Below are 17,913 nucleotides of genomic sequence, written 5' to 3' on the forward strand. Positions count from 1 at the left end.
AGTTGAAAGCGAGCTATCCTCATCTGAGATGAAAGTCCGGGGGCAGAGCTCTTGAGGAAATAGTTGCAAAAAAGCCTTTTAAAAAATTCTGAGAATTACAACATGGATAAAGCAAAAATGAAGATCAAGCAATTTCTTTTATTATTATTATTATTATTATCAAGGTATAGTTGATATACAATATTATATGTTTCAGGTGTACAACAAAGTGATTCACAATTTTTAAAGGTTACACTCCATTTATAGTTATTATAAAATACTGGCTACATTCCCTGTGTCATACAATATATGCTTGTAGTTTATTTTGTACACAGTAGTTTGTACCTCTTAATCCCCTGCCTCTATCTTGCCCCTCCCCGCTGAAGATCAAGCAACTTCTACTGCAGCCTCAGGTGAGACATAGGTGTCTAGGGACCATGTCTCCTACTCGACGGGACCTTCCAAACAGAGACCATTGCTGTGGCTAGTGAACTGTCTGGCTGAGTAAAAGAACTGAATTGGGAATCTTCTCATTTTTATTATTTCTTCTTAATATATTACTTCTCAGCTATTTGTTTCCTTTCATACACTATGTCATTGGGACAGCTTTGTAGGTAGCAGTGAGATGTGTTGTTTCTTGAAGGGGTATAATCTTAAAATTTGAATGTGTATAATTTTTGGATTAAACAATGCACCAATGAAAAAGATACATCAGAGCAGTATAAAGTAATTTTCTGAAAACAACTGTATATATTTCATATTTTCTAGTGTAGAACTAGTTCTAACAAGTAATAAGCAAATTTTATGATTTTAATGTTTTGGGTTTCCTCATTTAATTTTAAACTTTTAATATTTTTCTTATTTCATATAATCTCTATTGTTACTTTCCTCTGTCTTTTTCTTTTTGGATTTTGTAAAACAGAAGTTTAAGACCACAAATTAGAAGACATTGCATATTTCAGGCAGATATTAAAGACTTGTGTCCCTGTAGTTGAACTTGATTTGCCTTAAACTTGTTTCATTTTTAAAAATAGAATTTTTTCTGGGCAATATTTGCCTATTCTGGTGTAACCTTGTGTGACACTAATGCTTACGTAAGAGAGCCCATGGTACGTAGTGTTTTTCACTTCTGTAGTGTTAGAATATCTTTTTGTTTTTGTTGAAGATGTGAACGAAGTATGTACATGCATAGACTGTTGAATTCACTTTTGTGCCATTTTTGTAAATACAGTAACTTGTACAACTTTTTGCAAATGTCTGAATTGATTTCACACATTAGGTGATAGATGATGTATGAAGTGGAAACCCAAGAATTCCCACAAAAAACTCTGTGTGTAGAGCTATGTGTAGTAGAAGTGATTTATAGTCTTGAGCTTCTAGAATATCACACTGAAATCTTTACTCAGTCTGCCATGGATAAGTGTTTACCTTTGTGACTGATATCTGTGACATTCAGAGGCCTTGTTCAAATATGATATGTTGCTCAGGGATCTGTTTTGTCCTAGATAGAACATTCATTCAGAATTTTATGAAACTGCAAGTCATATAATTTATAAACTTTTTTTAAATATAAATTTATTTATTTGTTTCTATTTTTGGCTGAGTTGGGTCTTCGTTGCTGTGTGCGGGCTTTCTCTAGTTGCAGCGAGCCGGGGCTACTCTTCGTTGCGGTGCGCGGGTTTCTCATTGTCATGGCTTCTCTTGTTGCAGGACACAGGCTCTAGGCGCGTGGGCTTCAGCAGTTGTGGCACACGGGCTCTAGAGTGCAGGCTCAGTAGTTGTGGTGCACGGGCTTAGTTGCTCCGCGGCATGTGGGATCTTCCTGGACCAGGGATCAAACCTGTGTCCCCTGCATTGGCAGGCGGATTCTTAACCACTGCACCACCAGGGAAGCCCTAATTTATAAACATTTTTAAACATAGAAAAATTTTACTTTCATAGTCAACTTCAGGATTTTAGAATAAAATTCTAGGAGTTTTCATACTCTTCTTTTGTTTGGTTGCTTTTTTGACTCAAACTGATGTGCAGCCATTTTTGCTATTTGGAAACATAGCTGTGTGTATTTATTTATTTTGAATTTGTTCTGCTGAATACTCTATGTTATTCATTTTTAGAATGGTATTTTCTTTATAAATTCTCATTTTAATTTAATTACACTCTTGAACCTGTATTATTATTAATGTTTGATTATTGTTTGAGTGAAAATAATTTCATGATAAAACAAATACTTGAGAGCGCTGGCCGAGGAATCTACAACAGGAAGAAATGGAGTAGAGGCCAAAAGGCAGAGCAACCAGCAGATTTCAGCAATCTCATGGCGGTACAGAGAACAAATGGAGTTTGAGCAGCCAGGACTTGAGCCAAGGTCTTGGCAATAAGGGAGATACAGAGGTGAACTTAGCTCCTGACACTCACTTGATTTCTGCTTATTTTTTTTTTGGCTGCGTTGGGTCTTCATTGCTGAGTGCAGGCTTTCTCTAGTTGCAGCGAGCGGAGGCTACTCTTCGTTGTGGTGCATGGACTTCTCATTGCGGTGGCTTCTCTTCTTGCATAGCATGGGCTCTAGGTGCATGCGCTTCAGTAGTTGCAGCACGCAGGCTCAGTAGTTGTGGCATGCGGGCCCTAGAGTGCGTGGGCTTCAGTAGTTGTGGTGTGTGGACTCAGCAGTTGTGGCACGCAGGCTCAGTAGTTGTGGCACGCAGGCCCTAGAGCATACAGGATCAGTAGTTGCAGTGCGCAGGCTCTAGGGCACATGGGCTTCAGTAGTTGTGGCGTGTGGGTGCAGTAGTTGTGGTTTGCAGGCTCTAGAGCGCAGGCTCAGTAGTTGTGGTGCACGGGCTTAGTTGCTCTGCGGCATATGGGATCTTCTCGAACCAGGGATCGAACCCGTGTCCCCTGCATTGGCAGGTGGATTCTTAACCACTGTGCCACCAGGGGAGTCCCCTGACACTTGATTTCAGTTTGAGGTATGTGCTGATTCTTAAGCTACATGGATTAGAAGCTATAGAAACAAGTAGAAAATGGCTAAAAAGCAAAGCAGAGTTTCCAGTAGCCAGAAGTTGGAGCTGAACATCTGCCAGAAGGAGGTAATCCAGGAAACATCTCATCCCTCTCAATTGATACTCTTGGAAGGCATCCACCGGGTGCAATCTAGAGGTAGAGCAACTGCTGTAAGACTGCAGCCCAGCCTCACATGAGCTCAGTCCTCACTGTAATGAACTGATCTGCCCTACTTAGTTGCCTGCCAAAAAATAAGGTCAATTTTTTCTGTAGAAAGATAAGATCATCTAGAACCTCTGTAATTGTTTATTTTCCTGCATTCAATCAAAAGCCTTCAGGGACAGCAAGTAAAATGGCCCAAAGAAATAAACTGTATCATATGAGAACTGCTAGGGTAGAAATGACCACCACCGCTTTCATATTCCCACCAGTAATCTCTGTGCAATAAATAAATAATATATTGTTCCATCATGTCTGCCCCCACCAATTTGTGTCGAATTTAAGGACAAGTGTTCAATAAATCATTTTTGAGCACCTACCATGTTCTAGGCTCTGTGGTAGATGGTGGGCGTGGAGAGATGACGAGACAGAGGATTCGCTTCCCTCGTGCTGCTTATGGTCCAGCAGGGAATGGCAAATAAGCGAAGTGTGATCAGTGCTATAAAAGATGAAACAGAGTTTTATGGAAACACAAAGCAGGAGGACCTAACTCAGGGCTAGCCAGTGTGCTGATCAACCTTGCACCCCAGTACTCAGCATAGTTCTTGACACATGGAATGCATGTTTACGGAACACAGAAATAAATGAATCTAGTGACTGGATAGAGGCTGAGGAACAGAGAAAGGAGTGACTAGCTCAGTTTCACATCATAAGGGAGGATTTCACAAAAGATTTACCACCCTGCCCACTCTGACACCCTCACTCTAAAAGGTAAGTTTTGAAGGGGAAGAGTTTACCAAAAGATAAAGGTGGAAACAGCATCAGAGGTACAAGAAACAGCAAGTAAAAGTTATGAAGGAGAGAAAGAGCACGGTAAGATCAGAAAATGCTTTCTTGATGGTAACTGGGATAACCACTTTTAAACCTTTAATTAGAAGCAAAATACATTTTTTAAAGGAAATATCATGAAAAAGCCCAATACATTAAGAAATACAAGGCAGGGGCAAGGAGATCCTCTGAGTGAAGGAGAGCCCTTAATCCCCTGCTGTGACCTCCAAGGCACTTCCAGGAAGAGACTTTGTTAATCTCATTTTGTAAGCCACTGGTCTACAAAGAGTATTCACTGGAGTCAGGGGGAGAGGTGGTGTGGGGTCTCATAGGGCCTGTATACCATGCTAAGTAGGTGGCGGAAAGCACTGCATCTTTTTCTTCCGCTCATTACTAAATATTGTAAAATGCCAAAATGTATAAGAACAAAAACATCAAATCATCAATCCCACAGTTCAAGGATAACTACTCAACATCTGGGTCTTTTTCCTCACTGAAGCATAGTTAAGCAATGCAGGGAGGAAATTCCATTGCATTTTAGGAAAATGCTTTTCTTAACAGTATGGAAGGTGGTAAGTGACACGGGGGGCCGTTTAGGAGAAACTGTAATAGGCCAAACAAGTCATCCCGATTACAGTGGGAAGGACAAAAGGGATCAATTTGAAAGACATTGTTAAAGTCAACTGAACCCTGTGACTGACGGATGGAGGGAGAATGAGAAATAGAAGAGCATCTCCACAGTGGGCTTCTGTGGGAAATGAAACCATTTACTAAGACATGGATTGCACACAGGATGAGAAGCAGGTTTTGGAGTGGAAGCTCATGAGTTCACTTGTAGACGAATTGAATTGGATAAGATGACTGTGGGAAGTTCCTGTGGAGATATCTAGCTGACTACAGAAAAATCATGAGGGATACACCTAACAATCTCAAACTTTGGTGATAGAGAAATCTTTCCCTCGATAGAGAAATCTTTCCCTCACACTCCTGAGGTTCTCCAAACCATATTCCTGCCAAGAGAATTTCTTGTTTAAATCATCACCCTTCAAACTGATCACCTTTCAAATTTCCCCTCCAGTTTTTTCTCTCTTTTGATAATCTTCATTTTGATTAGAGAAAACAGTTCATTGCACAATTCCTTTGGGAACCTGTAATAAATTATTAAAATCTTAGAAGCTCTTTCATCCTGGAGCCTAAACATAAGAAGCATCTAAATAATGAAATTGTTCTAAAAGGAATTTTGAAATGGTGATCTTTTTAGAAAAAAAAATCATCCTACTGTAATAATCAAATAATTATTTGCTCTAGTACCTGGCAAATAGTGACAGTGTGATCTGCTTGACTGCAAATGACCAAATGGCTGTTTAATGTAATGACCATGTAATGCTTTTGCCTCCCACCGTCTAAGCCCACATCTTGGGATAACAGTACTCTGGTTTTCGTCTGAGGATCTGTTTCTCCTCCTGTCTTAGGCCATGTGGTTTCTATGAAGTTACCTCTCCCCATAAACCCCCTTGGAGCCAGGGGTGGAGCACAGGATCTACACTAAGCCAATCAGGGCATCCCTCTCACCCTCTTAATTACAACGATTGGTTCAAAAATGTGCAAAGTATCCTAGTAAGGCTAATCAAGGCCTACAAGACTTAATTCTGGGACTTCTCTTTGAGCTATCAGTTAAGCATGCTCTTTATCTCTCCTTTGCTAGATGTGACATTGTGTTGATATGAGCCTGAAGTTGCCAAGGGCTAGCATATGCAACCTAAAGAATGTAGCAAAAACTGCAAGAGATGGAAGAGAAACAGTGAAAAGTCAAGACCTGACATCATTTGAATCCTAGAACCAGATGCACAAGAAGGCCAGTCCCCCCACTATGTTTTAAAATTAACATACAGTAAAATTGACTTCATTTTTGGTATACAGTTCTGTAAGTTTTGGCATATGTATAGATTTTGTATAAGGAACACCACAATCAGGATACAGAATAGTTCCATTTCCCTAACACCCCACTCCCCAATTCTTGCCCTACCCCTTTGTAGTCATGTCTACCAACCACCCCTGAACCCTGATAACCACTGACATGTTCTCTATCCCTGTTGTTTTATCTTTTCAAGAATGTCAAATAAATGGACTCATGTAGTATGTAAGTTATTAGACTGGTTTTCTTCATTCAGCATAATGCCCTTGAGATTCATGCTAATATTTAGAAATTTTCCATTGTTGTCAGAGAATATAACTGTAACATTTCAATCCATTTTAATGTACTGAGACTTGTTTTATGGCCTAGCATGTGGCCTGTCTTGCTGGGTATTCCTTGTATACTTGAAAAAAATGTCTCTTTTGCTGTTTTGGGGTGAAATGTTTTATAAATATCAATTAAGACAAGCTGGTTGAGAGTATTGTTCAGTTCTATATTCTGTCTACTTGTTATATCAAATACTGAGAGAGACATGTTAAAATTTCCAACTATAATTATTTTATCTATTTCTTCTTTCTAATTCTGTCAGATTTTAGTCAGTTAAAACTTACCACTTGTTGTAAAGAAAAAAAGTAAATTCACTGACATTCTGGATTCTGTTACATTCTTAAGAAAATTATTGTGGCTTTAATTTAGAAAGAAGTAAATTTGCCTGGACTCAAACCCTGTAGAGTGTAGTAGCTTATGTTTCTGCTTAGTTCTCCATTTAAACAAAGATTTGGCCAATGTTTTTGCTCAGATTACTGGGTTCACCCTCTTTGCTGCTCCCCTAATGATCAGTTTTCCCTTCTAAATGTCAAGCTACTCTCTCTGCTAGCCCTGTCTCTGTTCTCTGCTATCTTAAACCCACAGGGCTTCAGCTTTTGCTGCCTTAGGTGCACATCTGTTGGGGAATATATGTTGTCAGAGGGCAGCAAACACACCTCTCACCCAGTGCTATTGTTTTCCAAGGACTCCTGACTGCTATTGCAATATTTCAGCAGGCCCTGGGCATGTAGTTGAATGCAGCCAGGGATTTTGGCAGAGTTGTTACTCGTATTTTGGATCTTTTCCCTTCTGTGGGTCCTTTGTTTCAGGACTCCCTCCCAAGTTTGCAGGTTCTCTTCTAACAACCCTGAACTTAAGTTTGCTACCACCTTGAGCCAATAAGACTTCAGTGTTGGGACTTCCCTGGTGGCATAGTGGTTAAGAATCCTCCTGCCAATGCAGGGGACACGGGTTCAATCCCTGGTCCGGGAAGATTCCACATGCCGTGGAGCAGCTAAGCCCATGCACCACAACTGCTGAGCCTGCGCTCTAGAGCCCGCGAGCCACAACTACTGAGCCCGTGAGCCACAACTACTGAAGCCTGCACGCCTATAGCCAATGCTCCATAATAAGAGAAGCCACCGCAATGAGAAGCCCACGCACGAAAAGGAAGAGTAGCCCCTGCTCACCGCAACTAGAGAAAGCCCACACGCAGCAACGAAGACCCAGCGCAGCCAAAAATAAATAAATAAACATATATACATATAAAAAAAAAGACTGCAGTGTTTCACTCCTGTATTTGAAGGGATGAGGGACACTGTCAGGTAAAAAGCCACAGATTCATAATTATCACCAGTTGCTGAGTAAATTCTGTGGTTTCTGCCTAAATTCATTGTCTTTCAGATCTTTAAAAAGTTATCTTTATTATATTTCGTCTACTTTTCTTTGTTATTAGCTGCACGTGGGTTCACGTGACTGCTTTAGGCTGCCACCAGTGCCTCTTGAGAAGGACATAGAAGTATCTTTGTGGATTACTTTAGTATGTTGATTATAAGATTTTTCTAAGGTAGTTATTTTTTTTAATGAGGTTATTTCAACCCACTTTGTGAACTAAACCTTATGTAGAAAAACATATATATGTATGTGTGTATATGTATATTGTTCAGTTTGCTCTTTTGGAGTTAAAACAAGGGTTGGCAAACTTTTTCTTAAAGGGCCAGATAGATATTTTAGGCTTGTGGGCCTTATGGTCACTGTTGCAACCACTCAACCCTGCCATTGTACTGTGAAGCAGCCATAGACAAAAATGCAAATAAATGGGCATGATTGTGTTCCAAAAAAAACTTTATTTACAAAAGCAGATAGTGGATCTGCTGACTGTACTTTGCCAATCCCTAACTAAAATTATCTTAATAATATATCTTATCAGACAACTGGGTTCTTTGGAAGATTTTAGTCACTATGGTGTATCAAACAGAGAAGGTCCTGATTAAATACTGGCGGAAGAGGTTACTAATTTAAAAAGCCACTTTTTTTTTTTTTAAATTATTTATTTATTTTTGGGTGTGTTGGGTCTTCGTTTCTGTGCGAGGGCTTTCTCCAGTTGCAGCAAGCGGGGGCCACTCTTCATCGCGGTGCACGGGCCTCTCACCGTCGCGGCCTCTTGTTGCGGAGCACAGGCTCCAGACGCGCAGGCTCAGTAGTTGTGGCTCACGGGCCCATTTGCTCCGCGGCATGTGGGATCTTCCCAGACCAGGGCTCGAACCCGTGTCCCCTGCATTGGCAGGCAGATTCTCAACCACTGCGCCACCAGGGAAGCCCAGCCACTTTATTAAGTGATTTTTTTTTTCCACTTACGCATTCTTTAACCAACAGTGCCACCCCCTGACTAAGAGGAAATAATTTTCCTGTAAAATGAATATTATAGAGCAATTGAAAAAATAATTATTGGTTTATTCTTTCAACAAATATATATAAATATATATAGTATACCAAGCACTATACTTGGCATTGAACTGTATCAAAGAGACATGGATGTTTATAGAGTTTATAATCTAGTGGGAGAGATAAGCAATGATTAAGCAAGTAACCCCCAAATAAACGATCCAAAATTTTGACGAGAGCTACAAAGGAAAGAAGTATATAGTGAATTTCATATAATAGAAGTACCTTTTTGGGCTTGTGTAGTCAGGGATGTCCTCACTAAGGAAGTGATATTTAATCTGAGATATCAAAGATAACTGGAAGATAGCCAGTGGGGGGTAGAACTTTCCAGGCAAAAAGAGGGCACAGTATGTGTACAGGCCTTCATATGAAAAAGAGCTCAGTTTGTTGGAGAAACTAAAAGACCAATGTGGCTGGATCATAATGAGTGAAAAAGAAAGAGCCTGAAGAGGATGTTAGCGAGGTAGACAGGTTTTTCCTATAGATGCTGTATTTTATTGCAGGCACAATTGGAAGCCACTGATAGTTTTTTAAACAAAGGAGTAGAATACTCTGATTATATTTTAAAAATCAAGCTCTGACTACTAAGTCCAGAATTAGCTAGGGGGGAAAAGAATGGAAACAAGGAAGTAAGCAACTTTATTAAAAACAAAAATAGAAAAGCCTTCATGGCTTCTGGCTATGACTGCCTAGCTTATATCAGAACAACCCTCTTGCTGAGAACAACTAGAAGAGCTGGTAAAATATATTTTAAAATCTTTCTGGGGGGAGAATTTTTAATTGTGGTAAAAAGCACATAACATAAAATTTACGTTCTTAAGTGTACAGTTTAGCAGTGTTAACTATATTCGCATTGCTGTGTAACAGATCTCTAGAATTTTTTCATCTTGCAAAGCTGAAACTCTATACTCCATAGCACAACTCCCCATTTTCTCCTTCCCTCAGCCCCTGGCAACCACCATTCTACTTCCTTTTCCATGATTTTGACTACTCTAGATAACTCATATATGTAGAATCATATAGTATTTGTCCTTCTGTTATTGGTTTATTTCACTCAGCATGTCCTCAAGGCTCATCCACTGTTGTAGCATGTGGCAAAATTTCCCTCTTTTTATTTTTATTTATTTATTTATTTAGGACTGTGTTGGGTCTTTGTTGCTGCGCGCGGGCTTTCTCTAGTTGAGGAGAGCGGGGGCTACTGTTCGTTGCGGTGCGCGGGCTTCTCATTGCGGTGGCTTCTCTTGTTGCAGAGCATGGGCTCTAGGTGTGCAGGCTTCAGTAGTTGTGGTGTGCAGGCTCAGTAGTTGTGGCTTGTGGGCTCTAGAGCACAGGCTCAGTAGTTGTGGCGCACGGGCTTAGTTGCTCCGTGGCATGTGGGATCTTCCCGGACCAGGGACTGAACCCGTATCCCCTGCATTGGCAGGTAGATTCTTAACAACTGCGCCACCAGGGAAGTCCCTTTTTAAAAAGCTGAATAGTATTCCATTGTATGTGTGTACCACATTTTCTTTATCCATTTATCTGTAGATAGACATTTGGGCAGCTTCATCTCTTGGCTATTGTGAATAATGTGCGCTGAACATGGGTGTGCAAATATCTCTTCAAAATCTTACTTTCAATTCTTTTTCATATATACCCAGAAATGGATTATATGGATTAGTTATTTAAAGGAACCTCCATAATGTTTTCCATAGTGGCCGCACCATCTTACATTCCCTCCAGCAGTTTATAAGGTTTCCAATATCTCCACATTCTCATCAACACTTGTTATTTTCTGTGTGTTTAAATTTTTTTATAGTTGCCATCCTAATAAATGTAAGGTGATACCTAATTGTGGTTTTGATTTACACTTCTCTAATGATTAGTGATGTTGAGCATCTTCTCACATGCTTGTTGGTCATTTGTGTACCTTTTTTGTGAAGTGCTTATTCAGGTCTTTTGCCTATTTTTTAATCCGGTTACTTTTTTTTTTTTTTAATGGTAGAATTGTAGCAGCTCTTTGTATATACTGTATATTAACCCCTTATCAGATAGATGATTTGCAATTATTTTCTCCCATTCCATAAGTTGCCTTTTAACTCTGTTGATTGTTTCCTTTAATGTGCAGAGGCTTTTAAGTTTGGTGTAGTCTCATCTGTCCATTTTTGCTTTTGTCGCTAAAAATCTTTTTGAAGGCATTGGAGACCTAGGTAGGTGAGGATTTGAGAAATCGAGATTCAGGAGAGAAGGTCCAGAGAGGTGAACCTCAAGGCATTTGCTGATTTGTAAGTACCAGAAAGCAGCAGCTGTGAGGCTGAAAAGCTGAGCAGAGGTTTGGCAGGACTTGCCCAGCACCCCTGCAGAGCTACATCCTAGGATTAAGATGATACAGAAATAGACCAGCCCTCACAAAGACAAAAACCCAGCTTGGAATCAGAACAGTCCTAGACTGGGTTAAAGTAGTCTGCCCCTACTCTAATAATCTTCCAGAAGAGATAGTAATCCTTTCTGGAGGAAGATAACACCATTTAGATCCTCAACTTATCTCTGTAATTTTTCATACTTAAAGACCAGGATACACTAAAAAATTTATCAGGCTTATCAGGAAACAAGACCAAATGGTGGAAAACCAAGAGGGGGGGGGGAAACCCCACACACATACCAAACAACAGAGTAGAGACATACAGATAAATCCAGATATTGGAATTATCAGAAAAGATGTACTATATGTACAGACGTGAATAATAGACTCCCAAATATGTCTATGTCCTAATTTCCAAACCTATGTTTATGATAACCTATGATTATGTTACCTTACCTGTTTAAAGGGACTCTGTGGATGTGATTAAGTTAAGGTTCTTGAGAAAGGGAGATTATCGTGGATTGTCTGGATGGGCCCAGTGTAATTGCAAGGGTCCTTATAAGAGGAAGTCAGGAGAATCAGTGTCACTAGTAGATGTGATGGCAGAAGCTAGAGACTGGAATAATGCATGGAAGCCAAAAAAGGCAGGAAAGTGGATTTTCCCCTCAGTGTCTCCAGGAGGGACCAGCCCGGCCAAGACCTTGATTTTAGCACGGTGAGATTCATGTCGGACTTCTGATCTACCCAACTGTAAGATAATAAATCTGTGCTGTTTTAAGCCACTGAGTTTGTGGCCATTTGTTACAGCCATAATAGGAAACTAGTACATAGCCTAACAGGGGATACAATTATACAAACATACAATTTCAAAGTAAATAATATGGAGGCACAGGGCTGAAGTGCTCAGTGCAATCTGGGATTCACAGAATCAGGTATGATGGTAACCTACATGATCCCATAATCATTGGTCATCCATGAGTATAGGAATACAAAAAAAACCCAGCTGAATGGCAGATTTTTGGAATAATCAGGAGGCTGAAACAAAACTTCATTGTATCTCTAACTAAGAAGTTTGATTTGATGAACATAGTACTCTGCATTCAATACTTAAAGAACACCTCTTTTTTTTCAGGCTCACATCCATTTTCTCATTTCACCACTTATTAGGCTACAAATTAGGATAGAAAGGAAGTCTCATAATATTTGAAAGAATCGATATCACACAGACCATCATCTCTGACCATATGAAATTGAGTTAGATATCAATTTTGAATGATAAATCAAAAATCCCCATGCATTTGGAAATTTAAAAACACATTCAAAAGCACAATAAAAATAATTACTGTGTCAAAGAAAAAAATTTAATGAATATTGAACTTAATAAAAATGCCCAGATGGTAGTGAGCTAGAAAGCTCTAGGAGACGTCTGTAGGATGATGAAATTAATGGAGCACCACAGGCATCTGAACATCCTGAGAGGAAATTTAGACAATTGGGGAAGACTTTCAGGTTGAATTGGTAAAAACGAAACTAAGCAAACAACATTAAAAAAAAAACCAAAATAATTATGCCAGGAAAAACAAAAAGCTTTGCATGGAAAAAATATCATAGTCTACTACATGGCTCAACTATGAGTTGTGTTAATAGGGTCATAACACTGAATATTGACCTACCAAAATTATTATATAACTATATTGGAAAAAGGGTGGGATGGCAGAGATATGGATGGTGGGGTGAGGGGATAAAGATAGTTACATCCTCATCTCCCATAGTGGGAAGACAATATATAATTCCCAAAGTTGAAAATTAAAGAATATTGTCATTATGCTATTTAGAGAAATGGAAGTAAGTATTAAAATAATCAACTAAAAGAGATAGAAGTGGTTGCCTTTGGGGACAGGAAAATGGGGGAGGGGGTGGGTGAGACTTTGCTGTTTTTCACAACAAACTTTGTATAACTGTATGATTCTAGACCAGGGGTTGGCAAATCTTTTCTGTAAAGGACTAGACAGTAAACATTCTAGGCTTTGCAGGCCATATGGTCTCTGTTGCAGATTGGAAAAAGCCTTGTATTCCATCCTATGAAGTGTAAACTCCATGCCAAGGACAATGGAATTCACTGATGGACTTAAAGTGGGGCATTCCCTGATCAGATAGGTTTTGAGAAACTTCACTCAGTAGTGTGGACAATGCAAAGAAAAGATCTGTCATGATAGGTTTAGGAAGACTCAAACTCCTGTCCAGGTGAGAGATTATTTTGTAAAGAAATATATGAATTACCATATTAGGTATCTTTTTGACAGATACACACAGGACTCTGACAAATTACTAAGAGAAATGCCTTTAGTGAATTATTACCATAGATTTTCTATTGTAGGAAACATACTTTAAATGTATATTAAGAAACAAGTTCACCATGACCTTAGCACTGTTTTATACACACACACACACACACACACACACACACACACACACTCACTATGTTTTGGTACAGAATAAACTGGTACTTAAGTTGTGGGTATAAGGGTTAAAGGCAAGGATTGCTAGGTGCCAGAAGGCAGGCACGTTCTGAAAGCAACTGTTCTAAAGTTCTTTGAAGCTCTCAAAATAGCACAATACTTCCCCTTCTAGTTCCAAGCTTGCCTTTCAGAAAGTACTGTTAAGAATGAAAAAAAGTAGAAAGAAGGATATTTAATTTTTCAAAATGATTATTTGCCTTTGATAGCCTAGGCCTGGGAAATACAGAATTACATCTGTTGTAATAGATAACTTTCAGATAGCACATTTCAGTTTATAGCGAATGTGCTTTATTTATTTATTTAAGATGTGGACCATTTTTAATATTTATTTTTATTATTTATTTATTTAGGCTGCGCTGGGTCTTAGCTGCAGCACACGGGGTTCTCCGTTGCGGCATGTGGGATCTTTAGTTGCAGCACGCGAATTCTTAGTTGAGGCATGCATGTGGGATCTAGTTCCCCAAACAGGGATTGAACCCGGGGCCCCCGCAGAGTCTTACCCACTGGACCACCAGGGAAGTTGCTGAATGTGCTTTAGATTTAGTATCTAACTTGTAATTCTCTAATAAAATTGTAAATTCTAGGCGTGGAATTTGATTTAAAGATATGTAAGCTCAAGACAGGCAATCCCTGCCATGTCCACATTGCTATATTTAAAATGGATAACCAACTGAGGACCTACTGTACAGTACAAGGGACTCTGCTCAATAATATGTAATGGCCTAGATGGGAAAAGAATTTGAAAAAGAACAGATACCTGTATATGTGTAACTGAGTCACTTTGCTGTATACGTGCAACTATCACAACATTGTTAATCAACTATACTCCAATATAAAATAAAAAGTTAAAAAAAAATACAGGCAATCCCTGAGATTTCTTTTAAAATTAAGGATATGATGAGTCAGAACAGCAAACATTTCTATAGTATGTGGTTGGCATTGCTCTATGCCTCTTACATGTATGAACTAAATTAGTCCTCATAACAAACCTATGAGGAGTTTACTATTATTATTCCCACTTTACAAATGAGGAAATTGAAGCAGAGGTTAAATTACTTGGCCTAAAACCCCATGGCTACTAAGTGGCAGAGCTATGATTTGGACCTACACAATTTGACTGTAGAAGCTGTGTTTTTGATTATTACATGACACTGCCTCTTGCACTGATTTAATAATTAGTGGATATGCAGATTCAAATTGCTCTGACCTGTAATTTCAATGTATCATAATGAGCTATTGGGAGATTAATTACAGTGATTAACACAAATGTGAGGAATACAGCAAAGTCAAACTCATGATCACACATAAGTAAAAGGAAAAATGTCTGCCAACCAGGAGGCACTGATGCTACCTGTTATTTTCAAATTTCCTTTCTTTTTTTCCTTTCTAAAATGCCCACTAAGACTGCAAGCACCATAGGGGTGGGATCCACCTTTCTTGTCTGTTTTTTCATAATAATATCTGCATCTAGCATGGTACCTGGTACCTAGTGGACACTCAAATATTTGACCTACTGCAGATTCGCGGGCCTCAGGGAATGCTCTTCAAGAGGCCATTTACTAGCTTTGATTAAGTTAGTTATTTTTGGTCCTTTTTAAGACTACAGAAGACCTTCATAAGTTCTCACTGTTAAAGATTTAAAAATATGTAAGTAGACACAATAAAACTTGAAAATTCACTTTCTAATCACCAACACATACTCTTTTCCAGTTGACAACTGTCCTGTTTGGTGTGATCCGAGTTCTCTTTCTATGCATCTACATGCACATATGCCAGTACACGTTTATATAAAAATACAAGTGTAACCACAAGTACACATTTTTCTGCAACTACCTCCTGTCAGTTTCTCATGTCTCTATAAATCTACTTCATTTCTTTTAACAGTTATCTAGTATTTCGTAGTATGGACATATTAAACTTTATGTAATTACTCCCTATTGATGGAAGTTTACCTGGATTCTTACTAGTATCTATTAAAAACCATGCAGCAATGAACACTGTTGTGTAAATACCTGTAGACATGTAGCCTTACTGGGTAACACAGATCCTTGTTCACCGAAAAGCCCGTTAGCAGGTAGGCGCCTTTTAGAACCCACTTAAACAGCGCTTCTTCTTTCCCCCTGCCTTTTTAAGAAGAGGTGGGTCGAGAGCCGGTGAGCGCAAGTTAGCAGAGAAGTAAAATTCCTCGCTTAAGGTGTTCGTAAAGTAACTATTCCTCTTGCACACGGCTTTTTTTCTCAAGAACAATCTGCATAGGGCGTGTAGAACAAGAGCTCGGACGGTGGCGACCGGGAAGACGTGGGATAAACGGGCTTCTGGGAAGAAGCGCCTGCACGGCGACGTCCTAGAGGACAGCGTCTGCCCCGACCCCATCAATTTTGCCCTTTTTAGGCTAGACTGAGGGAGCACTTCTCCTAGTATTAAAAATGGCCCGGAGACAGCAGAGCGAAATTGAAGATATCGATGTGGCGTGAAAAGTGCACTGAACGGTGGCGAGGCCCAAATAAGAACGGGAGGACACCGCGAGGACCACCGCCATCGCCGCGGCAACCTCCTCGAGCCACCACGGAGGACTCGCTTTCCCAGCGGCCCCCGCGACCCGCAGGGGCAACGAGCCCGGCCGGCCCTCGCGAGCGGGGGCGGGACTGAAGCCGGAAGTCACGTGCGGTTACAGCCGCTCGGGTGAGGCCGCGTCGTCGCCAAGGCTGGTCCGGGCTGTGACTGTGGGAGGCGCCGGCGTGATGGCGGTGGAGACTCTGTCCCCGGACTGGGAGTTCGACCGCGTTGACGACGGCTCACAGAGTAAGGGAGCGGCAGGCAAGGGTTGCGGGTGGACGCTCCCCGGCCCGCCTCAGCCCCGGCAGCGCTCCTGCGGGAGGGCTCTGCGTCGCTGTCGGCGCGCAGCGGTCCACTTCGGGACATTTTCTGCGCCTCGGGGTGTGAGAGGGACGCGCTCGCGAACCTAACTTTCCGCGTTGGGATTCCCCGGCGACGCTGGGTCAGGCCCGGCCAGGGCTCGGCCTTCGGGGCGGTGACTGTCCTGGGGAGCCAGCTGTGGCCCGGGGGGCGCGGCGTCCACTTCGTGCAGCCGGGGGCTCGGGCGGGGCACGCCCGGGGAGGCCCGCAGCCCGGGGAGCGGAGGCTGTCTTGTCTCTGGCCGCCCGGGGTTTTCGCCAGATCCTCAGAGCGTGCAGTTGTAGGTGAGGCTGAGGTCCGGGTTCCTGTTTCGGTTTCCTGTCTTTCTTCGTTTTCCTCCCAAACCAACTTTTGGAAGTTTGAGTGTTTTTACCTTCGTATTCATATGCTTATCTTCGCTAGAAGATAGCGAAAAAGAACTCATTTCGCGGTAAAAAAATAAACACGTGAATGTCAGTTTATGTCCTCCCATGCCTTTTATTTACTTTAAGTGGTATTTTTCAAAAGTGATGTCCTGTAGTTTCCAGCGCACCTAAAAAGGTTTCAGAAATTACAGCAAATCTGCTTCCGATTTTACTTAGTAAAATTGGATTGTCTCATTTTAACCTAGCAAATTCAGTTCCACGCAGCAAAATTTAGAGGCCAAACTATTTCAGTGAAAGTTTACCGAAGATGAATGCAAATTGGTGATCTGTTTCTTATCTTTGGTGATATGAATCTGCATAGGTGATATAAGAGAGATTGGAACATACTGCTTGTGAGTTTGTTTTTTTAATGTAGTTTTCTCAAAAGGTGAATGTAATTTTTAAAAATTAGGCGTAGGGCTTCCCTGGTTGTGCAGTGGTTAAGAATCTGCCTGCCAATGCAGGGGACACGGGTTCCATCCCTGGTCCGGGAAGATCCCACATGCCGCGGAGCAACTAAGCCCGTGCGCCACAACTACTGAGCCTGCGCTCTAGAGCCCGCGAGCCACAACTACTGAAGCCTGCGCGCCACAACTATTGAAGCCCGCGCGCCTAGGGCCCGTGCTCCGTAGCAAGAGAAGCCACTGCAGTGAGAAGCCCACACACCACAACTAAGAGTAGCCCCCCCGCTTGCTGCCACTAGAGAAAGCCTGCGCGCAGCAACAAAGACCCAACGCAGTCAAAAATAATAAATAAATAAAATAAATAAATTTATTTTTAAAAATTACGTGTAAATTTTGCATAATTTTATAAAAGACAGGCACATTAGATGTAATTAGGTTTTATTAGCCTCTCAAAGAAGCATGAGCTTAGTTCAGGATGGTTAGCAGTTTTTCATAAAACATTCCATAAGTTATAAGCTCCTATGCAGCATGAAAAAATGATCCTGGTGGTATTGAATCTTTCAACTTGTTTACGGAGAAGATAACTGTATTTACTGTTAAAGTGAACTGCACCTTGTTATGTATGAAGTTTTATGGACAGAGGTCCCCTACTTTAGTATCTGCAAAATATTGGAATGAAAATATGTTTTGGGTTTGA

The 17,913-nt window shown here is 40.8% G+C and overlaps 2 protein-coding genes across 7 annotated transcripts in view; one reads left to right on the forward strand and one right to left on the reverse strand.

Annotated features, from left to right (window-relative positions):
• ALDH1L2 (aldehyde dehydrogenase 1 family member L2) overlaps positions 1-16,043 on the reverse strand; it is a 77,247-nt gene extending 61,204 nt beyond the window's left edge. Inside the window, exons 1-2 of the mRNA XM_059936804.1 lie at positions 15,505-16,043; positions 3,519-3,637 (exon numbers count right to left, since the gene is read on the reverse strand). Of these exons, the coding sequence (XP_059792787.1) occupies positions 3,519-3,521 (3 nt within the window). The 5' untranslated portion in view covers positions 3,522-3,637; positions 15,505-16,043. The remainder of the gene's footprint in view (positions 1-3,518; positions 3,638-15,504) is intronic.
• A 127-nt stretch (positions 16,044-16,170) lies between these two features.
• The window catches only part of WASHC4 (WASH complex subunit 4), an 85,541-nt gene continuing 83,798 nt past the window's right edge, over positions 16,171-17,913 (forward strand). For all 6 annotated transcript variants that reach the window (XR_009505441.1, XR_009505440.1, XR_009505442.1 and 3 more), the window contains exon 1: positions 16,171-16,294. Coding sequence is in view for 3 of the 6 variants with exons in the window: in XM_059936808.1 (XP_059792791.1) it covers positions 16,234-16,294 (61 nt within the window). In the remaining 3 variants the exon portion in view is untranslated. The remainder of the gene's footprint in view (positions 16,295-17,913) is intronic.

The sequence above is a fragment of the Balaenoptera ricei genome, chromosome 10, assembly GCF_028023285.1.
Source record: "Balaenoptera ricei isolate mBalRic1 chromosome 10, mBalRic1.hap2, whole genome shotgun sequence".
Lineage (NCBI taxonomy): Eukaryota > Metazoa > Chordata > Mammalia > Artiodactyla > Balaenopteridae > Balaenoptera > Balaenoptera ricei.